We start from the raw sequence: 22,580 nt of genomic DNA on the forward strand, positions 1-22,580 counted from the left end.
TGTCCCTCTCCATCTTTCTAAAATAAATAAATCTTTATTATTTGGGAATAACAGAAAATTGCAGTTTGAGACATGCAAGCTGTGGCAAAACCATAGACACATACCACAAACACAGGAGAGGAATGAGAAGGAGGAAATTGGAAGGGGTTGTTTTGAAAGAAAGTATATTGGAGAAAAGCATGAGTTCAGGGTAATGATAGTTTCTCATTAGCCGAGATGCAGGGATGGTTTCTTCTAGGAATTGAAGTGTACATCTTTCCCTTTTGGAGCCTATAATTGATAATGCTTCCTATAATTGACATTGAGTAGTACCCCCCCCCCTCCAATTTGGCCTCCCACTCCAGTTCAGTAAGTTTTCCTTTAATTTTCACAGGTCTATAACAGTATCCCCCGTTGCCTTACTTGTGTTGGTGACTGGTGTCTTCTCTCTTATATTGTTGTCAGTCTTACCAGGGTTTATAGATTTTATTGACCACCACCCCCAACCCACAGAACTAGCTTTTTGTTTTGTTGATTTTCTCTATTTTCCTGTTTTCAGTTCATTGATTTCTGCTCTCTTTATTATTGTCTTCCTTCTCACTTTGAGTTTATTTTGTTCATCTTTTTCAACTTTCTTTTTCTTTCTCTAGTTTCTTGAGTAGGAATTTACATTATTTTTTTAAGTTTGTTTTGTGTTGTGGTGGTAGTGTTGTTTTTTAGTAATTTCTGTGCCCAGTGTGGGGCTTGAATTCCCAATCCCGAGATCAAGAGTCACATGCTCTTCTGACTGAACCAGCCAGGTGCCCCCAGCACTTACATTATGGCTTTGAGATCTTTTCTCTTTGTTACGGAGAATACTTAATGCTATGTATTTCCCTCTCAGCACTGTTGTAGATGCTTCCCACAATTTTAATATGTTATATTTTCATTTTCATTCACTTCTGTGTATATTTTAAATTTCTTTTCAGACTTCCTCTTTGACAGTTGCTTAATTAGGAGTGTGTTGTTTAGTGTCCATGTGTTTAATGATGTTCTCTTGTACTTCTGTTACTGATTTCTGGTTTGATTCCATTATGGTCATTCTGTGTAATTACAATTCTTTTAAATTTGTTAAGGTTTTTTTTTTTATTATCTAGGATATGGTATTTTGAATATTCCATGGATGCTTGAAAAGATCTTTCATTTTGAAAGCAGATTAAGAGTTAAAACAGCTCAAATGTTCTCATCATCTATCTGTTTATTTTGCAGACAGCATGAGATGAGTTATTTTATTGAATGGAATGACTCTTAGCTTGGGAAAATACGAGAAAATATATAAGAAATTTCTTATATATATAAGGAATATATAAGGAATCTAATTTCTTCAGAGGGATGTGAGAGTAGATGTGATTTGCAGGTATCAGGCTGTAATAAAATTTTACCCATAGTAGACATTTTAGGGTAATTTAGATACATCATCTTATAATAATAATTGTGTCTGTAGTGTTCTAATATTCCAGAGTTGGCCCATAAAAATGTTAGATAACAGCTCCAAATTATGCAAAGTAACATGTCTGACCTTAATAGAGCAGACGGGTTCATAACTTAAGTTTAATGTATATGGGGGGGCGCCTGGGTGGCACAGCGGTTAAGCGTCTGCCTTCGGCTCAGGGCGTGATCCCGGCGTTATGGGATCGAGCCCCACATCAGGCTCCTCCGCTATGAGCCTGCTTCTTCCTCTCCCACTCCCCCTGCTTGTGTTCCCTCTCTCGCTGGCTGTCTCTATCTCTGTCAAATAAATAAATAAAATCTTTAAAAAAAAAAAAGTTTAATGTATATGGAGGAATTTGACATGAGAGGTCTCATTTTAACAGTCTGTGATAAGAGGTGAATATTCCCCCAAATACAAAATGAATATTCTCATCTACAGCTGAAGTGTGGTAGTAGCAAAACAGTATTACAATGTGTTAAGATAGAGTTGGTGAGTATACTGAAAATGTGTAGATGTGGAAACCCAAGAGGTCTTGATTATGCGTGAGTTTCTCCATAGGAAATACAAGTACACACAGTAGCATTCTGTTGATAAAAGAGGCTTTGTGATAATAGGACTAAGAACAGTTGGGCCTTAGAAGAAAGTTCGCCACATTGTATCACCTACAACCATTCAGAGGCACTGTGATCAGCAAGTTTCTGTCCTTAGGGTTAAGACTCCCACCTTTGGTGTGTTCATTAAAAAATATTGAGTTTGTATCTCAGATTTTTCATATTAAGTGCATTTTTCTACATAATGATACAGTTTGAGTATTTTACCTGAGAAGCAGTTTTGTGGTCCTTTTTTTTAAGATTGTATTTATTTTGAGAGAGAGGGTGCACAAGTGGGGGTAGGGACAGAGGGAGAGAGAGAATCTCAAGCTGATTCCACACTAAGGGCAGAGCCCAGCACAGGGCTCAGTCCCGTGACCGTGAGATCATGACCTGAGCTGAAATCAAGAGTTGGATGCTTAACTGACTGAGCCACCCAGGTTCCCCCATTTTGTGGTTCTTTAATGTCTCTTCCCATGAAGTAGTAGAATGTGTATAATTTTGGTCCCAACATTAATAAACCAAGAACTAATTTGCAATACAACTTTGCTCTCATAGAATCTATGGTAAATTTTTAAAAATGTTAGTGCATGCTTGCAAAGAAAGTATATTCTGTGATTGTTGAATGCAGAGCTCTGTACACTAGGTCAAGTTGATTTTGTTGTTTAGATCTTCTGTATCTTGGTACACCTGGGCGGTTCAGTCAGTTAAGCATCTGCCTTCAGCTCAGGTCATGATCCCAGGATGCTGGGATCAAGTCCTGAATCGGGCTCCCTGCTCAGCGGGGAGCCTGCTTCTCCCTCTGCCTGCCACTCACCCTGCTTGTGCTCACTTGTTCTCCCCCCTGCCCCCGACAAATAAATAAATCTTTAAAAAAATCTTCTGTATCTTTATCACTTTTTGTCTGCTTGATCTATGGCTAAGAGAAATGTATTAATCTTCCAATATAATTGTGGACTGATTTCTTCCAGTGGTCCGTCAATTTTTGCTGTGTGATTGAGTGTATGTTACAAGGCCATGTTATATAATTATATGACTGTAGGTTTTTAGGACTTTCAGTTTATGAGATTGACGCACTGCCTACTGCACTGTAGGTTTTTAAATTATTGAATACTCCAGGAGAATTGTCCCTTTCATTTGTATCTTTATTTCCAGAAATACTTTTTAAAGTATTAAAGTCTAATGTGATACTATTTGGCTTTAATTTGATAGTATCTTAATGGCATCTTTTTTTCCTGTGCTTTCACTTTCAAATTTCTGTGTCCTTATATTTTAAATGTATCTCTTGTTAACAATCTATAGCTATATTTTTTTAATCTAGTCTCCTGGACCCCTCCTCCCCCCATGCCCCCAATTATTAGATATTGTGAATTATACTTAGTGAATGTTCTTGTATATGTCTGTGCTGCACATAATTGGTCATAGGGTATCCAGATAATTAGTTATAGAAGATACTGCCAACAGTTTTACAATCTTGTGCCAGTTTTTAATACCATCGGAAGTGTATGAGAACTGTAGCGCTAGCGTGGCTCAGTTGGTTAAGTGGCCTACTCTCGATTTCAGCTCAGGCCATGATCTCAGGGTTGTGGAATGGAGCCCCATGTTGGGCTACGTGCTCAGCGGAGTCTGTTTGAGATTCTCTCTCTCTCTCTCTCTCTCTCTCCCTCTGCTTCCCCACCTCACCCCCACATGTGCATGCTATCTCTCTCAAATAAATAAATAAATCTTAAAAAAAAAAAGTGAGAACTGTTGACCACCTAAGCCCAAATTGGTTTTGTGAGTTTCTTGTTTCTTTAAGTTATAATCATCTGGTGGATTTCATTGTGGTTTGGTTGGGTTGGGTTTAGTGTTTTGTTTTGTTTTGTTTTTGAGATATAACAATGTTATATTAGTTTCGTGTACAACAAAATGATTCAGTATTTATATACACTGCAAAATGATCATCACATTAAGTCTGTTAACATCACCATAATAGTTACGATCTTTTTGGTTGTGATGAGGAATTTTAAGATTTACTCTGAGCAACTTTCAAATATGCAGTGTAGTATTATTGATTATAGTCATGATGCTGTACATCATATCCCCAGGACTTATTTATTTTATAACTGGAGGTTTGTACCTTTTGACCACCTTCACCATTTCACTTAATTCCCACCCCCACCTCTGGCAGCCACCAGTCTGTTCTCTGTGTGAGTTTAGGCTTTTTGTTTGTCTTAGATTCCACATACCAGTGAGATCATAGGTTGTCTTTCTCTGACTTAATTTCACTTAGCAGAATGACCTAAAGGTCCATCCATGTTGTCACAGATGACAAAATTGCATTCTTTTTTATGGCTGAATAGTAATGCCATTGTAGTCTCCTAGATTTTTTTTTTAAAGATTTTATTTATTTATTCATTCATTCATTTATGAGCGAGAGAGAGAGAGAGACCGAGATAGAGAGAGAAAAGCTTGAGTGGGTTGGGGGAAGAGGGAGAAGCAGGCTTCCCTGCTGAGCAGGGAGCTCAACTCGGGGCTCCATCCCAGGACCCTGGGATCATGACCTGAGCCAAGGGCAGATGCTTAACTGACTGAGCCACCCAGATACCCCTGTACTCTCCTAGATTTTTAACAGAACTTTGGTCCATGTACATTTAATATAGTTACTGATACATTTAAGTTTAGACTACCATCTTTCTTTGTGCTTTTTGACCCACAAGTTCCATGTTTCTTTTTCTTTCCCTTCTTGTCTTTTGCATCATTTCTTATTCTGTCTCATCATTACTTGTATTAGTTTGGACTGCTCATAGACTTGATTACCACTTTTTTAGTGACTATTCTAATTACAGCACATCTACTTAGTAAAGTCTAAAGTGAATACCTTTACTCTCAGATAATCCGGTAACCTTGGAACACATGTTTTCATTTATCCTCTTCATAACTTACTACCATTGTTAGGACTTAATTTTATCTTTTTCTCTTTTAATCCCATAAAACATCATAATTATTTCATGCAAATTATTTTTTCCCACATACTTACCACTTTCTTTGCTCTTCATTCCTTCATACATGTCTAAAATTTCATTTGCAATTACTTTTTTTTTTTTAACCTTAAGTATATGCTTTAGAAAAACTTCAGCACTATAAATACTTGGGGCTGGATAGTTTTTAGTTGTAGGGGACTGTGCATTGTGAAATGATTAGCAGCATTCCTGGCCTCTGCCCACTAGATGTCAGCAGCACCCCACATTTTGACAACCCCAAAAGTCCCTGGGGGTGAAAAGTATTCCTGATTGAGAACTACTGCTTTAGAATTTCATTTGATGTAAGTCAGCAGATGGTGGTGACTGTTTTTCTTTGTTAAAAATACCTATCTCATAATTTTTGAAAGGGATTTTCACTGGGCATGGAATTCTACTTTATTTTTTTTTCACATTTAAAATAACTTTGTGCTGGCTTCTGTCTTCTGCTGTTGCCCTTGAGAAGTCAGGGAACTATTGCTATTTTTAAATATAATGGGTTATCTTTTTTTTTTTTTTCTTTCCTTTGGTGGCTTTTATAAAGTCTGTATCTTCAGGTGTTCTGCAGCTTCCGTTATGTTTATGGTCTAGAATTCTTTTTTTTTTTTTTTTTTTTTTTTAGATTTTATTTATTTATGTGACAGAGAGAGAGAGAGACAGCCAGCCAGAGAGGGAACACAGCAGGGGAGAGGGAGAGGAAGAAGCAGGCTCCCAGCGGAGGAGCCTGATGTGGGACTCGATCCCGGAACGCTGGGATCACGCCCTGAGCTGAAGGCAGACGCCCCTAGAATTCTTTTTATTTATTCCACATGGGAGTTACTAAGCTTCTTTTATCTATGGATTGGTGTCTTAGAACATTTTCAGCCATTATCTCTTCACATTTTGCCTTTGAACAACTCTTTGTCCTTCTCACTCTGTCTTTCATGTCTCTTAATGTTTCATGTGTTCCGCATCGGTCTCTGTGTTGCAGTTCATGTAATTTCTTTCGTGCCATCTAGTGCAGTGATTCTCCTTCTAGCTCTGTCTGATGTGCTATATCTCGTTCATTTTCCAACCTACTGTAGTTTTGTCTTTCCTGAAGATATTTTCTAGCTTATCTTGAAACATCATGTGTTTCTTTAAACATAGTAAGCATAATTGTTTTATAATATGATATAATATGTCTGATATATATAATATAATATGTCTGATTCTGCTGTCTCTTGTTTTTCTTCTTGCTCATGGTACTTGGTATGATTGGTTATTTTTTATTCTTTGCTGTCTGTTGATCTTGAAAAATTGTTTATGGGAATTCTTTGTGGACAAGGATGAGAGTGCCTTTCACCAGAAAGAATTTACTGTTACCAGGTGTCTGGGGAACCATTTTCAGGGTTTGAGGCTTCAGCCCTTCCCTTCCCCATATCCATGCAACTTTCCTTCTATTACCTTACTCTGAGGGTGGCGAGGCCCTTTGGAAGTCCCAGCTTAAAAGCGGGGGAGGGTCTCCTATCCTTACCTAGAATAAAACCCTGGCCTTTCATGTCCCACTCTCCTTTGAGCGTTCAAATCTACCTTGGTAAGCAGTTCTGTTCACTATTTGTTCTTGCCTAAGCTCAGATTTTGCCCTGGTGATTTAGAATCTAGAGTAAGTCTTCGGAGTATAAGTGAAGCAGAGGACAGAGAAGTGTCAAGAAATATGAAAGGTCTGACATTTTACCCTGTCATCAAGCTAATAAGATAGAGTGCCTCAGGTTTTTGGATGTTGGTAGAAGACATGAGAATCCTGGTTCAGAGAAAAGGGGCCTTATAACTCGTGGTATAGGAAATAGCATGAATTTCATGTTTGCTAAGTCTCATTTGCCCTCCAGATTGCACAGAGTACTGTAGAATTTGCATCATTGCTGAGGGGGACTCCAAGCTTAAGAAACCCCAGACTTTTAAAGAAAGCGGCTAGCATGCCTGTCCAAACTTTGTCCTGGAGGAGACTTTTACCTTTATTACTCTGGACACCAAACAGATCTGCCCTTTGTCCTGAAGGAAAATATGTACTTGGCTTCCAGAGCTGTTCACCATACAAACATCCTTGAAAAGATAGCCCAGAACAGAAGTTGCTTCTGCCGGAAGACATGTAGAAACACGAGACCCATAGAGAATTGGCTTTCAACCAGAAGGATATAAGAATATGTCCTTTTTGTCCTGCTTTCTCCTTGTTTCTGTCTTCCCAGAATGTTTTTTCTAGATGACAGAAAACTAGATGATTTTATTCTTTTACTTTTGTTACGCATACGTCCCGACCTCTTTGCACACATACCCCCATACACTTATACTTTTTGGGTGTGTGGTGTGTGTGTGTGTGTGTGTGTGTGTGTGTGAAATTTTGCTTTTTCAGCCAGGCTTTTAAGAACAAATAAATGCCATATGTTGAAGCATATGTGTACTGAAACAGTATATTTAAAACTGTTTCATTGGTTTCTTTGTCATTGACCTTGAAGGCGGTGACTGTCAGTTGTCTTTTTTATTTTGAAGGTGTAGCACAGCACCTGGCACAGAGGTGACTCTCACCGGGTCGTGTTATCTGTTTAATCGGAACTCTTAGTCCTAATATTCAAAACACAGTGTTGCCTAGGTTTGCTTATCTAACCACCCCCACCCCCACTCCAATTCTGTAGTGGTGTTTCTCAAAATATAGTACACATTCCACCACTGGTGGTACTCCAGATCTCTTTAAGTGCTGCATGGATGAACATTTTTATTTTAATGTGTTGAATTCAAAGATACCATATTGCTTACTTGAAAGTTAGGGCATTGGTTAGGACAAGCTGGATTGTCAACAATGAAAATGGCCCTACTAAAATTTAGGGCAGAAAACATTTCTCCTTGGCCATGTTGACATGAGAAAGATGGGAAAGTTAGCATCATTTCTTGTGCCCCACCCTTTATATTGCTTGGTTGGAAATAAAAATGTTGGTCAAATGCCCTGAAGTGAGGAAATGTAGAATTCAAGTTAGAAAAGTCAAAAACAAAGCCAGAAGAAAGCATTGTAATAACTTCACTAAGTTGTAATGTCCAAAATCAGAAAATATTTCATTGATTCATAAAACTTGATTTGTTTAACATCGAATGTGGCAGTTGGAGTTAAGACCCTAGCTTGAGAATACAGTGTGGGGCAGAAAAGAGGCAGGTTCCTCTTCTTCATAGCACTTGCTGTTTATCGGAAGACACAACACATGGACCATATGTTCACCCAGATGTAAAAGTGTAACCCTGAGAAGTACAAAGGATCATACATAGGATAGATGAGAACCTATATAATAGTGATTTGAGCTTGTGGGGAATAGGACAGCTTCTCTAAGGAAATGATGCTTGGTTTGAGTTCTGAAAGATGAACAGGTGTTAACTTTGCAGGAAGGAAGGAAAGTCCTTTCTAGGCATGTGGGGGAGTATCGGGGAGTATCTTATGCCAAGGCCTTGGGAGGGAGCAGGAGAAGTAAAAGAAACTGTCAGGCTCCACTGTGGGCAGAACTAGGGGAACATGGTTTAAGATGAAGCAGGAGAAGTAGGAAGGAGGCAGTTTGTGCGGGGCTTTGTAGACCATGGTAAGGAGTTTTTTAGTAGGCGTTTTAAAATAATATATGATGTTTGTTTGGTTTTTAAAATAAAAATACAGTATTTAACAACAACATTGTTTTCATTATATTTACTTTTATAGTTACCATATAGTTATGGCAACTGGTACTTGTTTTTACTTATAGTGAAAAAAGTTTTCTTTTGGGGACACCTGGGTGGCTCAGTCAGTTAAACATCTGCCTCAACTAGGTCATGATCCCAGGGTCCTGGGATTGAGCCCCACATCGGACTCCTTGGGCAGCGGGGAGCCTGCTTTTCCCCTGCCTGCTGCTCCCCCTGCTTGTACTCTAAAACTCTCTTGCTCTCTCTCTGGCAAATAAATAAATAAAATCTTAAAAAAAATTTTTTAAGTGCATTTGGATTTATGGAGGCTGTACTTGAAAGAAAATTAGTAAGTAGATAATTGTACAGGGGATACATGGATAATAATAATGGCTTTTATCCTTTCTCTTATTAATGTGGTATCTCGTGCTGACTGATTTACAAATATCGAATACCGTTGTGTCCCTGGAATAAATCCTACTTGATTATGGTAAATGATTGTTTTTAATGTATTGTTGAATTCAGTTTGCTCGTATTTTGTTGAGGATTTTTACATCTACGTTCATCAGAGATAGTGGCCTTTTTTGTAGTGTCTTTGTCTGGTTTGGTATCAGGATGATGCTGGCCTCATATAGTGAATTTGGGAGCTTTTCTTCCTCTTTTGTTTTTTTGGAATAGTTTGAGAAGAATTGGTGTTGAATCTTCTTTAAAGAATTTGACCTGTGAAGCCAGTTGGTCCTTGACTTTTGTTTGCTGGGATTTTTTTTTAAATTACTGACTGAACATCATTAGTAGTAATCAGTCTGTTCAAATTTACTATTTGTTCCTGATTATTTTGGAAAATTATATGTTTCTAGGAATTTATCCACTTTCTAGGTTGTCTGATTTGTTGGCGTATACATTTTTATAATATTCTCTTATAATCCTTTGTATTTCTGTGGTGTTGATTATTTCTCTTCCTTCATTTCTGATTTGGAGTCCTGTCTCTTTTTTGTCCTGATGAGTCGGGCTAAAGGTTTATCAATTTTGTTTTATCTTTTCAAAGAATCAGTTCCTGGTTTTGTTGATCTTTTGTTTTGTTTTTTTTTTCCAAGTCTCTATTTCATTTATTTCTGATCTAATCTTTTTTATTTCTTTCTAGCTTTGGGCTCTGTTCTTTTTCTAGCTTTCAGGTGTAAGGTTAGGTCATTTGAGGGTTTTTGGTTTTGTTTTTTCAGGTAGGCCTGTTTTGTTATGAACTTCTCTCTTAGAACTGTTTTTGCAGCATCCCCGAGAATTTGGACACTCGTGTTTTCATTTTCATTTATCTCCATGTATTTTTTATTTTTTTCTTTGATTTCTTGGTTGATCCGTTGATTGTTTAGTAGCATGTTGTTTAGCCTTCATGTAGTTTGTGTTCTTTTTAGACTTTTTTTTATAATTGATTTCTAGTTTCATACAGTTGTGTTTGTAAAGGTGCTTATTATGTCTTCCTGAATTTGTTGAGACTTTTTTTTTTTTTGGCCTAAAATGTGATCTATCCTGGAGAATGTTCTCTGTACACTGAGAAGAATGTGTATTCTGTTTTTGGATGGAATGTTCTGTATATATCTGTTAGGTCCATCTAGTCTAATGTGCCATTCAAAGCCAGTTTCCTTGTCGATTTTCTGCCTAGATGATCTATCCACTGATGTAAGTGGGGGTGTTAAAGTCCCTTACTATTATTTTATTACTGTCAGTTTCTCTATGTATTTAGGTGGTTTTATGTTGAGTGCATAGATATTTATAATTGTTGAATCCTCTTGTATTGTTCCCTTTTTCATTATGTGGTGCCCTTCTTTGTCTCTTGCTACAGTCTTTGTTTTAAAGTCTGTTTTGCCTGATACAAGTGTTGCTACCTGGCTTTTATTTTGCCTGATACAGCGTTGCTACCCTGGCTTTTCTTCCCCCCTTCCCTTTGCATGGTGTGTTTTTACAGCCCTTCACTTTAAGTCTGCATGTCTCATTTCAGTCTGAAATGAGTCTCTTGTAGGCACCATATAGGTGGGTCTTTTTTTTTTAAATCCATTTAGTCACCCTGTGTTTTTTGATTGGAGCATCAAGTCCATTTACATTTAAAGTAATTATTGATAGGTATGTATTTATTGCCATCTTGCTATTTGTTTCCTTCTCTGCTACTTTTTTTTGTGTTTTGTAGTGCTTCTCTGTTACTTTCTTCTCTTGCTCTATTCCTTTGTGGTTAGATGGCTTTCTTTAGTGTTAGGCTGGAATTCCTTTCTCTTTATTTTGATGAAATAAAATCACTCTTTTCGCAAGTCCAGTGAGTATCTTTATGCTCATTACTTTAAATTCTTTATCAGGCATATTGTTTCTCTCAGTTTCTTTTAACTCTTTTGCTGTGATCTTGTCCTGTTCTTTCATTTGGGACATATTCCTCTGTCTCCTCATTTTGTCTAACTCTCAGTGTTTGTGTGTGTGTATTAGAGAGGTCTGCTCTGTCTCCTGGTCTTAAAAGTAGTGGCCTTGTGTAGAAGAGGTCTTGTGGTGCCCTGTAGTGTAATGCTCCCTTATCACCAGAACCAGGTGCTCCAGGGCTGTCTCATGTATGTGGGCTTTATGCACCGTATTATTGTGGCTGAGGCCCATTTGCCTTCAACCAAGTTGACTGCAATGACCCACTTTTCCTGCTGTGGTCTTACTGGGACAGAGTTTGGTCCCTGCACTGTTGAGGGGTCTGAGTCCTCTGCAGATAGGCGGGGTCAGCAGCCATGCTGGGTGTCTACGCTTATTCTCTCTGCCCACCAAAGGCTTTCTTTGTGCTCGGCCACCTGAGAAGTTTTGGTTGGTAGGTGGGTCAGCAGTCAGGGCAGATGTCTGCAATTTGTCTCTCTGTCACAGTTGGGGACATACTGATGGGCAGGATTTTTCTCCCTGCGTGGCCAGCTAAAAGGCTTGCTGCTGGAAGTGTGCATGCTGGTGTGTGTGGTTATCTTCCCCTCTCACCAGGGTAAGAGTCACTTTGGAGTAGCATCAGTCTCTCCGGGGGCTGCTTGCAAGGTGTGGTGGGGCAGGAGCTGCCTTGGAGAGGTGCCTTCTGAGTTATGCATATGGATAGGGCATGTTTGCTGGAGAAACACTGGGGTGTGGCACATGGTGCTAATAAGGATAGCACTGGCTCCTGCAAGTGTCCAGCTCTGTAGGCTGGGGAAGAGGAACAGAAATGGCACCCACCATCACTTTTGTTCTTGGGGAAGTCTCTCAAAGATCCCTGCCCCTTTAGTAAATAAATATATCTCCTTCATATATACCCCAGGCACTTTTCAAACTACTGCTTCTGTGCTGTGTCTCAGGCAGGGTTACTTATTATGCTGATTATTTAATGATGGGGACTCCATTTCCCATCTCCCTCCAGCTCTTCCAGAGTTAAGCCCAGATTTTTGAAGTACCCTGAGTTAAGTCCCACGTATTTTTAAAGCTCCCAAAGTTAAGCCCCACTGGTTTTCATTTTTTTTTTTTTAAAGATTTTATTTATTTATTTGACAAAGACAGCCAGTGAGAGAGGGAACACAAGCAGGGGGAGTGGGAGAGGAAGAAGCAGGCTCCCAGCATAGGAGCCTGATGTGGGGCTCGATCACGCCCTGAGCTGAAGGCGGCAGACGCTTAACGATTGAGCCACCCAGGCGCCCCAAGCCCCACTGGTTTTCAAAGCCAGATGTGGAGACTTGCCTTCCCAGTGTGGGTGCCCAGTGCACGGGGTGTCTGGTGTGGGGTATGATCCTCTTGCTTCTCTGTGCTTGTGGTGTCTCTCCCGTTTGTGGTTAGTCTCCCCAGGGGTGTTGGTTTTCACCCACCTCTCTGCTCCTCCTACCCTTTCCAAGGTGGCCTCCTCTCTGTGAAGGTCTGTTCTGCCAGTCTTCAGCTTGTGTTCAGTTGGTTGCACAGATGTAGCTGTTATCTTTGTGTGTCTGTGGGATGAGATGAGCACAGGATCCTTCTATGCTGTCCTCTTCCTCACAATGCACACACATACATTTTTCAGCAGTTTGTTGAGCCAGCATCCAAATAAGAGACATATATGTAGGCTCTTTCTTTTCAACTTTTACCCCACCCTTTGTCTTTACCTTATTCCTTGTTTTAATCTTCACTATAAGACTGTGAAAAAGATAGTATTAGTTCTGTTTACAAAAGAGGAAACTGAGGTCCTGAGAGGTTAAGTAACTTGCTTAGCATCACAGAGTTAGTGAGTGCCTTTAGCTGAAAGTCAGCCCAAGCTTATCTGTCTCCAAAGCCTATGTGCCTTTCTGGAGTTAAAAAACTGAATTTGGGCACCTAGGTGGCTCATTCGGTAAGTATCCCAACTCTTGATTTCAGTTCAGGTCATGATCTCAGGGTATGAGATCAGCCGAGTTGGGCTCTGCGCTGGGCGTGGAGCCTGCTTAAGATCCCCCCACCCCACCCCCCACCCCCGCCAAAAGACTTTGGATTCAAACTCTGACAAAACAGGAGGCTTCTTTCCCATGACGTTCTGCTAACTGTCTGCCCCTCCCTCACCCAAGTATTTACAGTCCAAGGATTCCTTAATTAGGTAGCTTAAGGAGCATAATAATTTTTGTGTAGTTGCTTATATAAGAGGAACTTTGGGCTCATCTACCCCAGGGAGTGAGAGGAAATCGGGTGTTCGTCCAGTAGCTCCCAATTTAACCAGAGCAGCTCCAGCAAAATCCTTTTCTTTCTACTTCCTCTGATAATCTCTCCTAGGAGAAGTTCTGAGGTTGCAGCCGTAGTGTGCTACCAAGTTCTACAGCTCTTAAAATCTAGAACTGCACTGTTCATTGTGGTAGCCACTAGCCACAGGTGGACATTTCCATTTTAATTTAAATTATTTTAAATTAAGTAAAATTGAAAATCAGTCCCTCAGTCACACTAGCCACATTTCAAATGCTGAGTATTCACATGTGGCCAGTGGCAACCGTATTGGATCGTACAGATACAGAACACTTCCACCATTGCAGAAAGTGGTTAGTACTGAAACGTAAAATGTGGAGGTAGTCAGCTTTGTTTCAGCCTCATGTTAAAATTGGGGGACCAGCTGCTTTTATTCCTTTCAGAGTGACCTCAGGATTTAAGTTATGAAGTTGGAGAGTGGGGGTGGGAAAATACCAGGCTTTGGGACCCTGAATAATGAGCATTTTGTGAGGTTATAAGGGGTGGGGGATTACTAATAGCTAAAACAAAATCTGGTGCTTTTTTCCCCACCTGCCAGACCCACAGTCTGCACAAAATTGCAAGGATGGCCAGAAACCCTGGATGAATGATTGCTTTTTATCTTTGTAGAAATGTAAATTAATCCCACCACAGGCTCTCCCTGTTGTTAGTTGAGTGATTGGTTTCAGTTAGGGTCTAAAAGGTAAGGGGGCATTCATTTATTTTTTTCTGAGTGTAATGGTAACTCTAGAGCTGGATTCTAAAGATTTGAGAATTATATTTTAACTCCTTAATTTTTGTATCCTCTTATTGGGGTACTGTCAAAGAGAAAGATAGCCAGACATATGTTAAAGGTAGCGAGACAGAGTTCATTCAGAATAGTGAAAGCAGTAGGGAAGAGAGACTGCAGCACAAATTGAGTTCAAATCTACTGAAATAAAAGGTGAGAACCCTTTTCAGTGCCGGGATGTGCTAAAGGAAAAGTACCGAAGATGTTAGTTTGGGAGGTTGGTCAATGTGATTAGGCCATCTGTGTTTGCTAATTGATGTTTATCAAAGTTCGACTTCTGTCCCACAGAGACTGGGAGACAAGCGCCCTATTCTTCCTGACGATTACATTTCAAAGCAACGGCTCCCAGGTTCTTGAGAAAAGACATTTCTGGGTTGTAGAAGATTTATATCTCAAGGATCAGAGAAAGGATTTATAACGGCAGGTTTTCTAAAGTAAATGGTCTAAGCAAAGTGAGGTCAGGGACCTCTAGTCAGGTTTTAGCTGGAACAAACAGTGGGTCGTTTTGGCAGCACCAGCCTTCTCAGGCAGGCCTTTTAAGGGGGCTTAGGGTCATCCTAGGGACATGACCTTAAGCTGATAAAAGCCGTACTAGTGTTTGGTTATGTCTCTTAGTATGTGATGGGAGAAGCTGATGGAGTTGTATGTCCGGAGAGTTTGCAGTTCTCAGTACCTGGATGACATTTTCTATACAAAATTTAATGACCTGGACATTTTGGGGGATGATGAGCCTGGAATTTACTCCCATCTTGGGAAGGGGAAAAGAACCTTCAATGAAGGGAATAAGGCATTGTTTGGGGGGCTTTATGCAAACAAAGAAAGAAGGGGAGCTGTCAGGAAGTTGACTTTTACAGGACCTGAGAAAGCAGCCTTGGATTTTATTTTGTTATTTAACTCCAGGGTGAATGGTATGAACCAGTGTAGTCCACAGGAAGGTGAGAGAGCGCTGTTAACTGTAAACATACAAAAAAAGCTTCTTGGGAGAGGTAGAACTTGAGCTGAGCCTTGAAGAATGATGGGTGGGCTTTTCTTGAGTTAGCATTTTATTATGGTATTTCCGTGAAACCCCATTTGATTTCCGTAGAAATAAATTATAATCTCATGATTGAATTATTAATTTTAAATTTTTGATTTTTCTTTAAAAACACTGCCCAAAGTAGGTATTTCTCTCACTTTTTGACTCTAGGTTTCTGGATTGGTTTTCAACCAGATCTCTTCAGATTAAGATGTTCTAAAGAGCCTCCACATTTTTGCACAATCATTTCTCTGCCCAGAATCTTCCAACCCCCACCCCCATATGCACCTTCAGGGAATCGTTTATCCTTCAAGACCCAGATGAGGTAGCACCCTTTCTTTGCTCCCATGATACAGTATTTTCTATTTTTTTCTCTCCTATTATATTTAGCTCTTGGTTGGTTTGTTGTAATTCGTTTGTAATGTCAACCCCCTAGTATAGTGTCTGGCCCCTAGAAGATACCTAATGTTTGATTAATAGATGTGGTTAAATATAATAAGCTCTGACATATGTTTTCCAGTGTTAAGAACTCAGCTATCTTATGTGCATAGGTATAATACATATTTGTTAATTGAATTTTTATTTGTTCTTAGATGGCATTAAGAGGATCTGCGCCAGTGACAATTATACCTCTTCCTGGAGAGCAAGTACAGGTTCAGGGGGTCATCCAGACAGCTCAGTCTTCTGTAATTCACCCACCACACGTGCAAACGGTACAGAAATTCAAAGACTTAGTGGTTGAGAGAGGGGACTTTTATACCCTGAGTCTTTGGACACATTGAAGTTGCTATAGCTACAGTATTATAAGCCAAGATAATAAAGTGGTCTTTGAAATTAGACTGTAGGACAAATGAGGCAAATAGAAAAGTTTGAGAATTTCTAGTTTTGTGTATAGACTACCCAGGGAAAAAGTAAGACAATTTGGAGGGAAGTTATTGCTTGGAAATGAGACTTCCTTATGGGAAAGCACCTTTTTGTCCCAGTGGTATCTTTCATGAAAAGGAGAATTCTGAAGCAAGGGCGATGGTGTTAGTGTCAGCAGAGTAATAAAAGTGCATACCTTATGCTTTGTGGAGATCAAATAAGAGAGTTCTCTCGTAGTAGAGGCAAGTTCTAAATAAGATCTGTCTACCTTCATATTACCACCTGACAGCAGTAGAAAGAAAAGCAATCCTGGCTTCTTTTTCTTTCTATTCTTTCTCCCCATTTTATCTGCTGGCTCCCATGGGTCTCAGAACGCATTTGGTCATGCCTCATTTTTTCCTGCTGTTCATAAAGTATCTGGCAGTGTTGTCTGCTCTACAGCTGTATCTTTAATGCGGTTTTCCTGTATGAACAGTGGCTACTGCATGGATTTTTGAGTTTTTATATGAAGATTTCACTCTTATTTGCCAGTGCTGTCATTAAAGAGAAATATTAGATCTTAGTTATATAAGTAATCTCTTAGTTCCAGAAATTATTTTCTTGAGTTCATTGGGAGACTTTGGAGTAAATTTAGGGACAGTGAAAATAGTTAAAGGTTTAGGTTAGATTGGTATATCCATGGTGCTTGAGGAAATATAATATCTGTTACTATTTCTTAATTATTACAGGTTGTGACCAGTTCATCATTTTCTGCCAAAAGATACAGATTAAATATAAGATATAAATAAGTAGTTGTACACTCGAACTTGTTTTTGAAGATTATAGAATGTAAAACAAGTTTCCCTGGAAGCTTAAGATCTAAGTCTGATTCCTTTTAGGGGAAAGCTTTCTGTAGATGGTAACGTAGAGCATCGATTTGTTATGTCCTTTCTAGAAGCCTGTTTGGGTTATTTTATTTTTTTAAGATAAAGATGAAGTCAGGCGTCACAGTACAACTTTGGACAAATGTTGGGAATTTTAATATATTTTAAAAATTGAAAATAACTTGTTTTCTTAATAGTAAGATAACTTAAAACTTGCATGTGGTTATTGTGTTGACATAATTTTAAAGGGCTTATTATTAATAGTTACCACTTAATATGTGCGTGCTATATGCCATGCACTAAATGCTTTACACGTATTAACTCATTTAATTGTAAAGTGAGATAAAGCCTAATAATTAGTACAGATTTCTGAATTGCATGTTTTTTATTTATTTATTTATTTGACAGAGAGACAGCCAGCAAGAGAGGGAACACAAGCAGGGGGAGTGGGAGAGGAAGAAGCAGGCTCTTAGCGGAGGAGCCTGATGTGGGGCTCGATCCCAGAACGCTGGGATCACGCCCTGAGCCGAAGGCAGACGCTTAACAACTGAGCCACCCAGGCGCCCCTGAATTGCATGTTTATACCCACCCTTGCCAGTGACCTCCATCTTGCTAAACCTAATGATCTGTTCTCAGTCCTTGTTTCACCTTACCTGTTAGCATCACTTGACATAGTCGATCATTCTTTTTAATACACTGGTTTTGCTAGCTCTCTAGGACACGTCACTTATCTGGTATTCTTCCTGTCTCAATGGTGGCTTGTTCTTGGTCTTACTTGCTGGTTCCTCCCCTTCCTCCCAACCTGTTAATGTTAAGAGTATTCCTGGGTTTTGTCCTTGGTCCTCTTCTCTGTATACTGAGCTCATCCAGTCTTACAGCTTTAAGGATTTCTAAAGATCTGTGACTCCCAAGTTTATATGTCCAGCCCAAGACCTTTTCCCTGACTCAAAGGCTTGTATATTTAGCAGTCTCTGCAATGTTATTATTTAATAATTTTATAATAGTTGGATTTCTAATAGCATTTCAAAGTTAGCCATTTCAGCGTTAGCATGTCCAGAATCCAAATTGGATTATTGATTTTAAAAAATGAGTACTGTGCATCACTTTAGAAATAGGGTAGAAATCAGAGACTGGTCTTTGTAACTCTAGTAAAATAGTATTGCTTTATTTTAGGGACAGACTGTCTTCTTAATTTGGAGCATGCTGTATTTTTGTGTGTTCCTTTAAGTAGTTTGGGCCTCTGAAATAATTTTGCTTTTTCTTTTCCTTTCTTTTAGACCTTAGATTTAATGACAAATGAATTTGGGTGGCAGGAGACAGAACATATTTCTGAAAGTAAAAATTAAATTGTTTTCCACCTGCGTTGTTCATCACCATAAAACGAGTTCTGTTTTTCAGGTATCATCTTTGTCAGAAAGTGAGGAGTCTCAGGACTCATCAGACAGTATAGGCTCCTCACAGAAAGCCCACGGGATCCTAGCACGGCGCCCATCTTACAGGTGAGTACTCGTGTTTAAAATACTACTTGTGTGATGTGATACCGATGAGTTAGAATGGTGCTGTGCAAAAGCAAATTATATAGAGGGAGCATGTGTCTGTATAGGATGGGAAGTGTTAAGAGAGAGAGATTTGAGCCAGATTATGAGGGCCTGAATTGCTGTCCTAAAGAGGAATTTAGTCTTCCTTCTGGCAGAGTACTAGATTGCCATGTTTACTTTTAGAAAATTAATAGCAACGTGGAAGAAGAACTGTAGATTTAAGGAATTGAACTAGCTTCTGTTCCCTTTCTTAGCTTCCTAACGCTGGGCCTTTGTCCCTTTGCCGAAACACATTTTTCTGCATTCTTTGTAACTCCTGAACATACTTTAAGCCTTATTTCCTCCTGGGAGTCTTCTGATTACCTTCTTTCCAACTCCTGAGACCAAGTTAGGTCTGTCTTTTGTGGCATTCTTTTTACTGATCCCCGTTAATAGTATTTATCTCATCCTGTTGGAATTCCAGTTAATAGTACATGGGCCAGGGGCACCTAGCTGGCTCAGTCAGAAGAGCAAGCGACTCTTGATCTGGGTGGGGTTGGGGGTAGGTCGTGAGTTCAAACCCCATGTTAAAGAGATTACTAAAAAGAAACTAAAAAAAAAAAGTACACGGGCCATGCTCTTAAATAATTTTTTGCATCGCAGAGTGACCATGCAAGAGTCACTACTTGTTGAATGAAACAGCTAGAAGGTAGGAGGAAAGGGAGACAGAAAATGATGAGATGCGGGGCGCCTGGGTGGCACAGCGGTTAAGCGTCTGCCTCCGGCTCAGGGCGTGGTCCCGGCGTTATGGGATCGAGCCCCACATCAGGCTCCTCCGCTATGAGCCTGCTTCTTCCTCTCCCACTCCCCCTGCTTGTGTTCCCTCTCTCGCTGGCTGTCTCTATCTCTGTCGAATAAATAAATAAAATCTTTAAAAAAAAAAAAATGATGAGATGCTGTCTTTGAAAGCATATAAACAAATACAGTAAGATTTTAGATGTTGTAAGAGAACTCTGTATAGGGTATAGTCATTCCTGCCTAGTGGAATAAATAGGAAAGACTTCATAAAAGATGTCATTTGGATCACCAGCAATCTGAAAAATTTTGTGAGAAAGGGGCAGGGAGGGGTTTGGTAGCAGGAAAAGAGCTTAGGCTGAGGGGCAGTGTAATCAAAGTATTGTATGAAAGAGGTTGTCCCGTTTTGGAAATTGGGAACTTAAGGAAGAGGTTTAGCAAAAAACGGTAAACAAGAGCCAAATTTCTGTTAGAACCTTATTGCCATGTTAAGGAATTTGGACTCTGTTGAATAAACAGTTAATGAACAGACAAATTTTGTGAATTTTGGTGGGGATGGGAGGGATGAAAAAGAAACCCTACTAAAATGAGCTCACAACCTGAAATTATAAAAAACTGAAACGAATCCATTTTTAGCAAGCAGCAGGTGATACAATAAGATTGAAACCACCAAAGAACTTCAGATAGTAAAATATAATTGCTAAAAACTATTGAGGAATTTTAAACGTTATATAGCAGATTACATATAATTGAGAGAATTAGGGACCTGGGAGCTATAGCTTCAAGTGAATGACCTAGAATGTCGACGAGCAGTGCCAGTAGCTTTTCGCTAATGACTGAAATTTCTGAGACATGAATCTGTCAGCTTCAGAAAACAAGGTCCCAAACAAGATAAATTAAAAGAAACCTAAATCTAGATGTAACTTATTTAAATAAAACTGGAGAACACCAAAGATAACAATAAGATCTTAAAAGCTTCTAAAGAAAAAAGATTACCTAGAAAAGAATGACCATTAGACTGATAACAGGTTTTGAATGGTGGTATTAGAAGACAATGGACTAGAAGATCTTTATTTTTTTTTTAAGATTTTCCATTTATTTGAGAGAGAGAGAGCACACGCACATCTGCGTACAGGCAAGGAGAGGGACAGAGGGAGAAGCAGACTGCCCGCTGAGCAGGGAGCCCAACATGGGGCTTGATCCCAGGACCTGAGCCAGAGGTAGACATTTAACTGAGCTACCCACGCACCCCTAGAAAATCTTCAAATGACAAAAGAAGCTGTCATTCTGGAGCTTTATACCCAACTGAACAATCACTCAAAAATAATGGTGAAATAAAAATTATTTCAAACTGATTTAAGAGATTACTAAAGGGTATATACCTCAGGAAGAAGAAAATTCCATCCAAGTGGAAGGAATGTGAATATAAGAAAAAATGATGAACTAACAGATACACTGACTTTTGACTTCTCAGAACCGTTGATTTTTAGAATGATAATGATCCGTTTAGGTAGTTTAAAAACAAAATACAGGGGCGCCTGGGTGGCGCAGGTGGCTAACGTCCAACTCTTGGTTCTCGGCTCGGGTCGTGATCTCAGGGTCATGAGGTTGAGCCCCGTGTCAGGCTCAGCTCTGAGTCCGCCTGGGGGGTCTCTCTCCCTCTCCCTCTGCTGCTCCCACTGCTCTTGTTCTCTCTCTCAAATAAATAAATCTTTAAGAAAAATTCAAAGACTTTTACCAGGAGAAATATGTGCTTACTTATATGGTATTGATTGGACTTAACCTTAGATTATTGGATGCAATCTCCAAACAACAAAACAGCTCCTGGATAAAATGCTTGTTAATGTATTGTGCATTTATAGGAAATAATAGAAATATCACCTTCCCGCGTAAACATAAAAACCATATTCATAATGTTAGAATTTAGTCTAATTGGCTTTGTTAAAGAATTCATGAATTGGGCAGCATCCCAGTTAGCAAGTAGAAGGGACCTTTGAGGAGCCATACAAAAGGGAAGGGCGCCTAGATGGCTCAGTCGGTTAAGCATCCAATTCTTGATTTCAGCTCAGGTCTTGATCTCAGGGCCATGAGTTCAAGCCCTGCATTGGCCCCACACTGGGCCTGGAGCCTATTTTTAAAAAGGGGGTGGGGAGCAAAATGGAAGGTTTCTATGTAGGAAGGAGGGTGGGGCAAGAGTTGTAAGTAAAAGGATTGTTCCAGTCAAGATCTCTTTCCCTTAGGGGGAACAGTCAGGGGGCCTTATCATACAGATTCTCATCTTCCTTGGGGGGATAGAGAGGACCCATGTGACAAGTTACATCACTGGTGCTCATCTGAAAATTTCTGACTGACTAGTTGTGACTACATTTCTGTGAGGGTTCGGGGGGAGGCTGAAACTGCAATTAGAATAAGTATTAAGCCCCAGTTTAGGGACTTGGCCTAAGTGATTCCATTTTGAGCCTTTGCTTTTCAACAGTTCCTTCCTTTTGATCAGACTCAGCTTAACTGAGATGTGATCAGATTTTAAGGCATTAGTGCTGCTCTCAGCACTCAAAAGTTCTTGTGGTTTTTGTTTTCCTTTTGTGTGATATCCAGACTTTTTTCTTCTTCTTCTTCTTCATTTTGTGATATTCACAGGTCACAGCTTCAGGTTCACATTGTCTTTGTATTTCAGTCTTTTTTTTTTTGAGAGAGAGAGAGAGAGAAGCAATGGGGCTCGACCTCAGGACTCTGAGATCGTGACCTGAGCCAAAGGCAGACGGTTAACTGACTGAAGCCCCCAGGTGCCCATTGTGTTTCAGTCTTCAGTGAGATCATCGTTCGGTGGTCAGCAGCTATGAACATTCATTGAAAGCTTTTGAGAGAATACAGCGCACGCAGGAAATTGTTATGATTACTATAAGTAGAATAATTATCAATATTTGGAGTGCAACTTAGAGCCATGAGCCATGGTCCCCAAGACCTAAACCAATCAAAATCAAGTAAGTCAAGTAACTCTCCTTGTGGAAGGAGAGTCCCCTTTTTAAGCCAAATGTCTTGTTCTGTGATGTTTTGTAATTGACTTTCACCTTCTCCAAAAGTGTTAATCCAGGCCCAGAAACAGGTGGTGTTGGCCACAGCAGACACCTTCTTGCTCAGCTAAAAGATGAAGCAAGAGCTATTCTGTTATCAAGGACAGCTTGGCTAGGGGGTTTGCTGTTGCTTTAGCAACAGATAATGCAATAAATGTATGAAGTCTTTAAGATTTTATTTATTTATTTGAGAGAGAGTGAGCATGAGCAAGGGCGAGGAGGCAGAGGGAGAGGGAGAAGCAGACTCCCCGATGAGCAGGGAGCCTGATGTGGGGCTCAATCGCAGGACCCTGAG

At 39.7% G+C, this 22,580-nt stretch overlaps 1 protein-coding gene across 4 annotated transcripts in view; it reads left to right on the forward strand.

The window, feature by feature from the left end:
• ATF1 (activating transcription factor 1) overlaps positions 1-22,580 on the forward strand; it is a 71,780-nt gene that overhangs the window by 26,058 nt on the left and 23,142 nt on the right. For 2 of the 4 annotated variants that reach the window (XM_040642445.1, XM_040642446.1), the window contains exons 3-4: positions 15,769-15,888; positions 18,301-18,401. In XM_040642445.1, coding sequence (XP_040498379.1) covers positions 15,769-15,888; positions 18,301-18,401 — 221 coding nt within the window. The remainder of the gene's footprint in view (positions 1-15,768; positions 15,889-18,300; positions 18,402-22,580) is intronic. The other 2 variants (XM_040642447.1, XM_040642448.1) reach the window with 1 other exon arrangement.

Source organism: Ursus maritimus, unplaced genomic scaffold (genome assembly GCF_017311325.1).
Source record: "Ursus maritimus isolate PB19 unplaced genomic scaffold, ASM1731132v1 scaffold_26, whole genome shotgun sequence".
Lineage (NCBI taxonomy): Eukaryota > Metazoa > Chordata > Mammalia > Carnivora > Ursidae > Ursus > Ursus maritimus.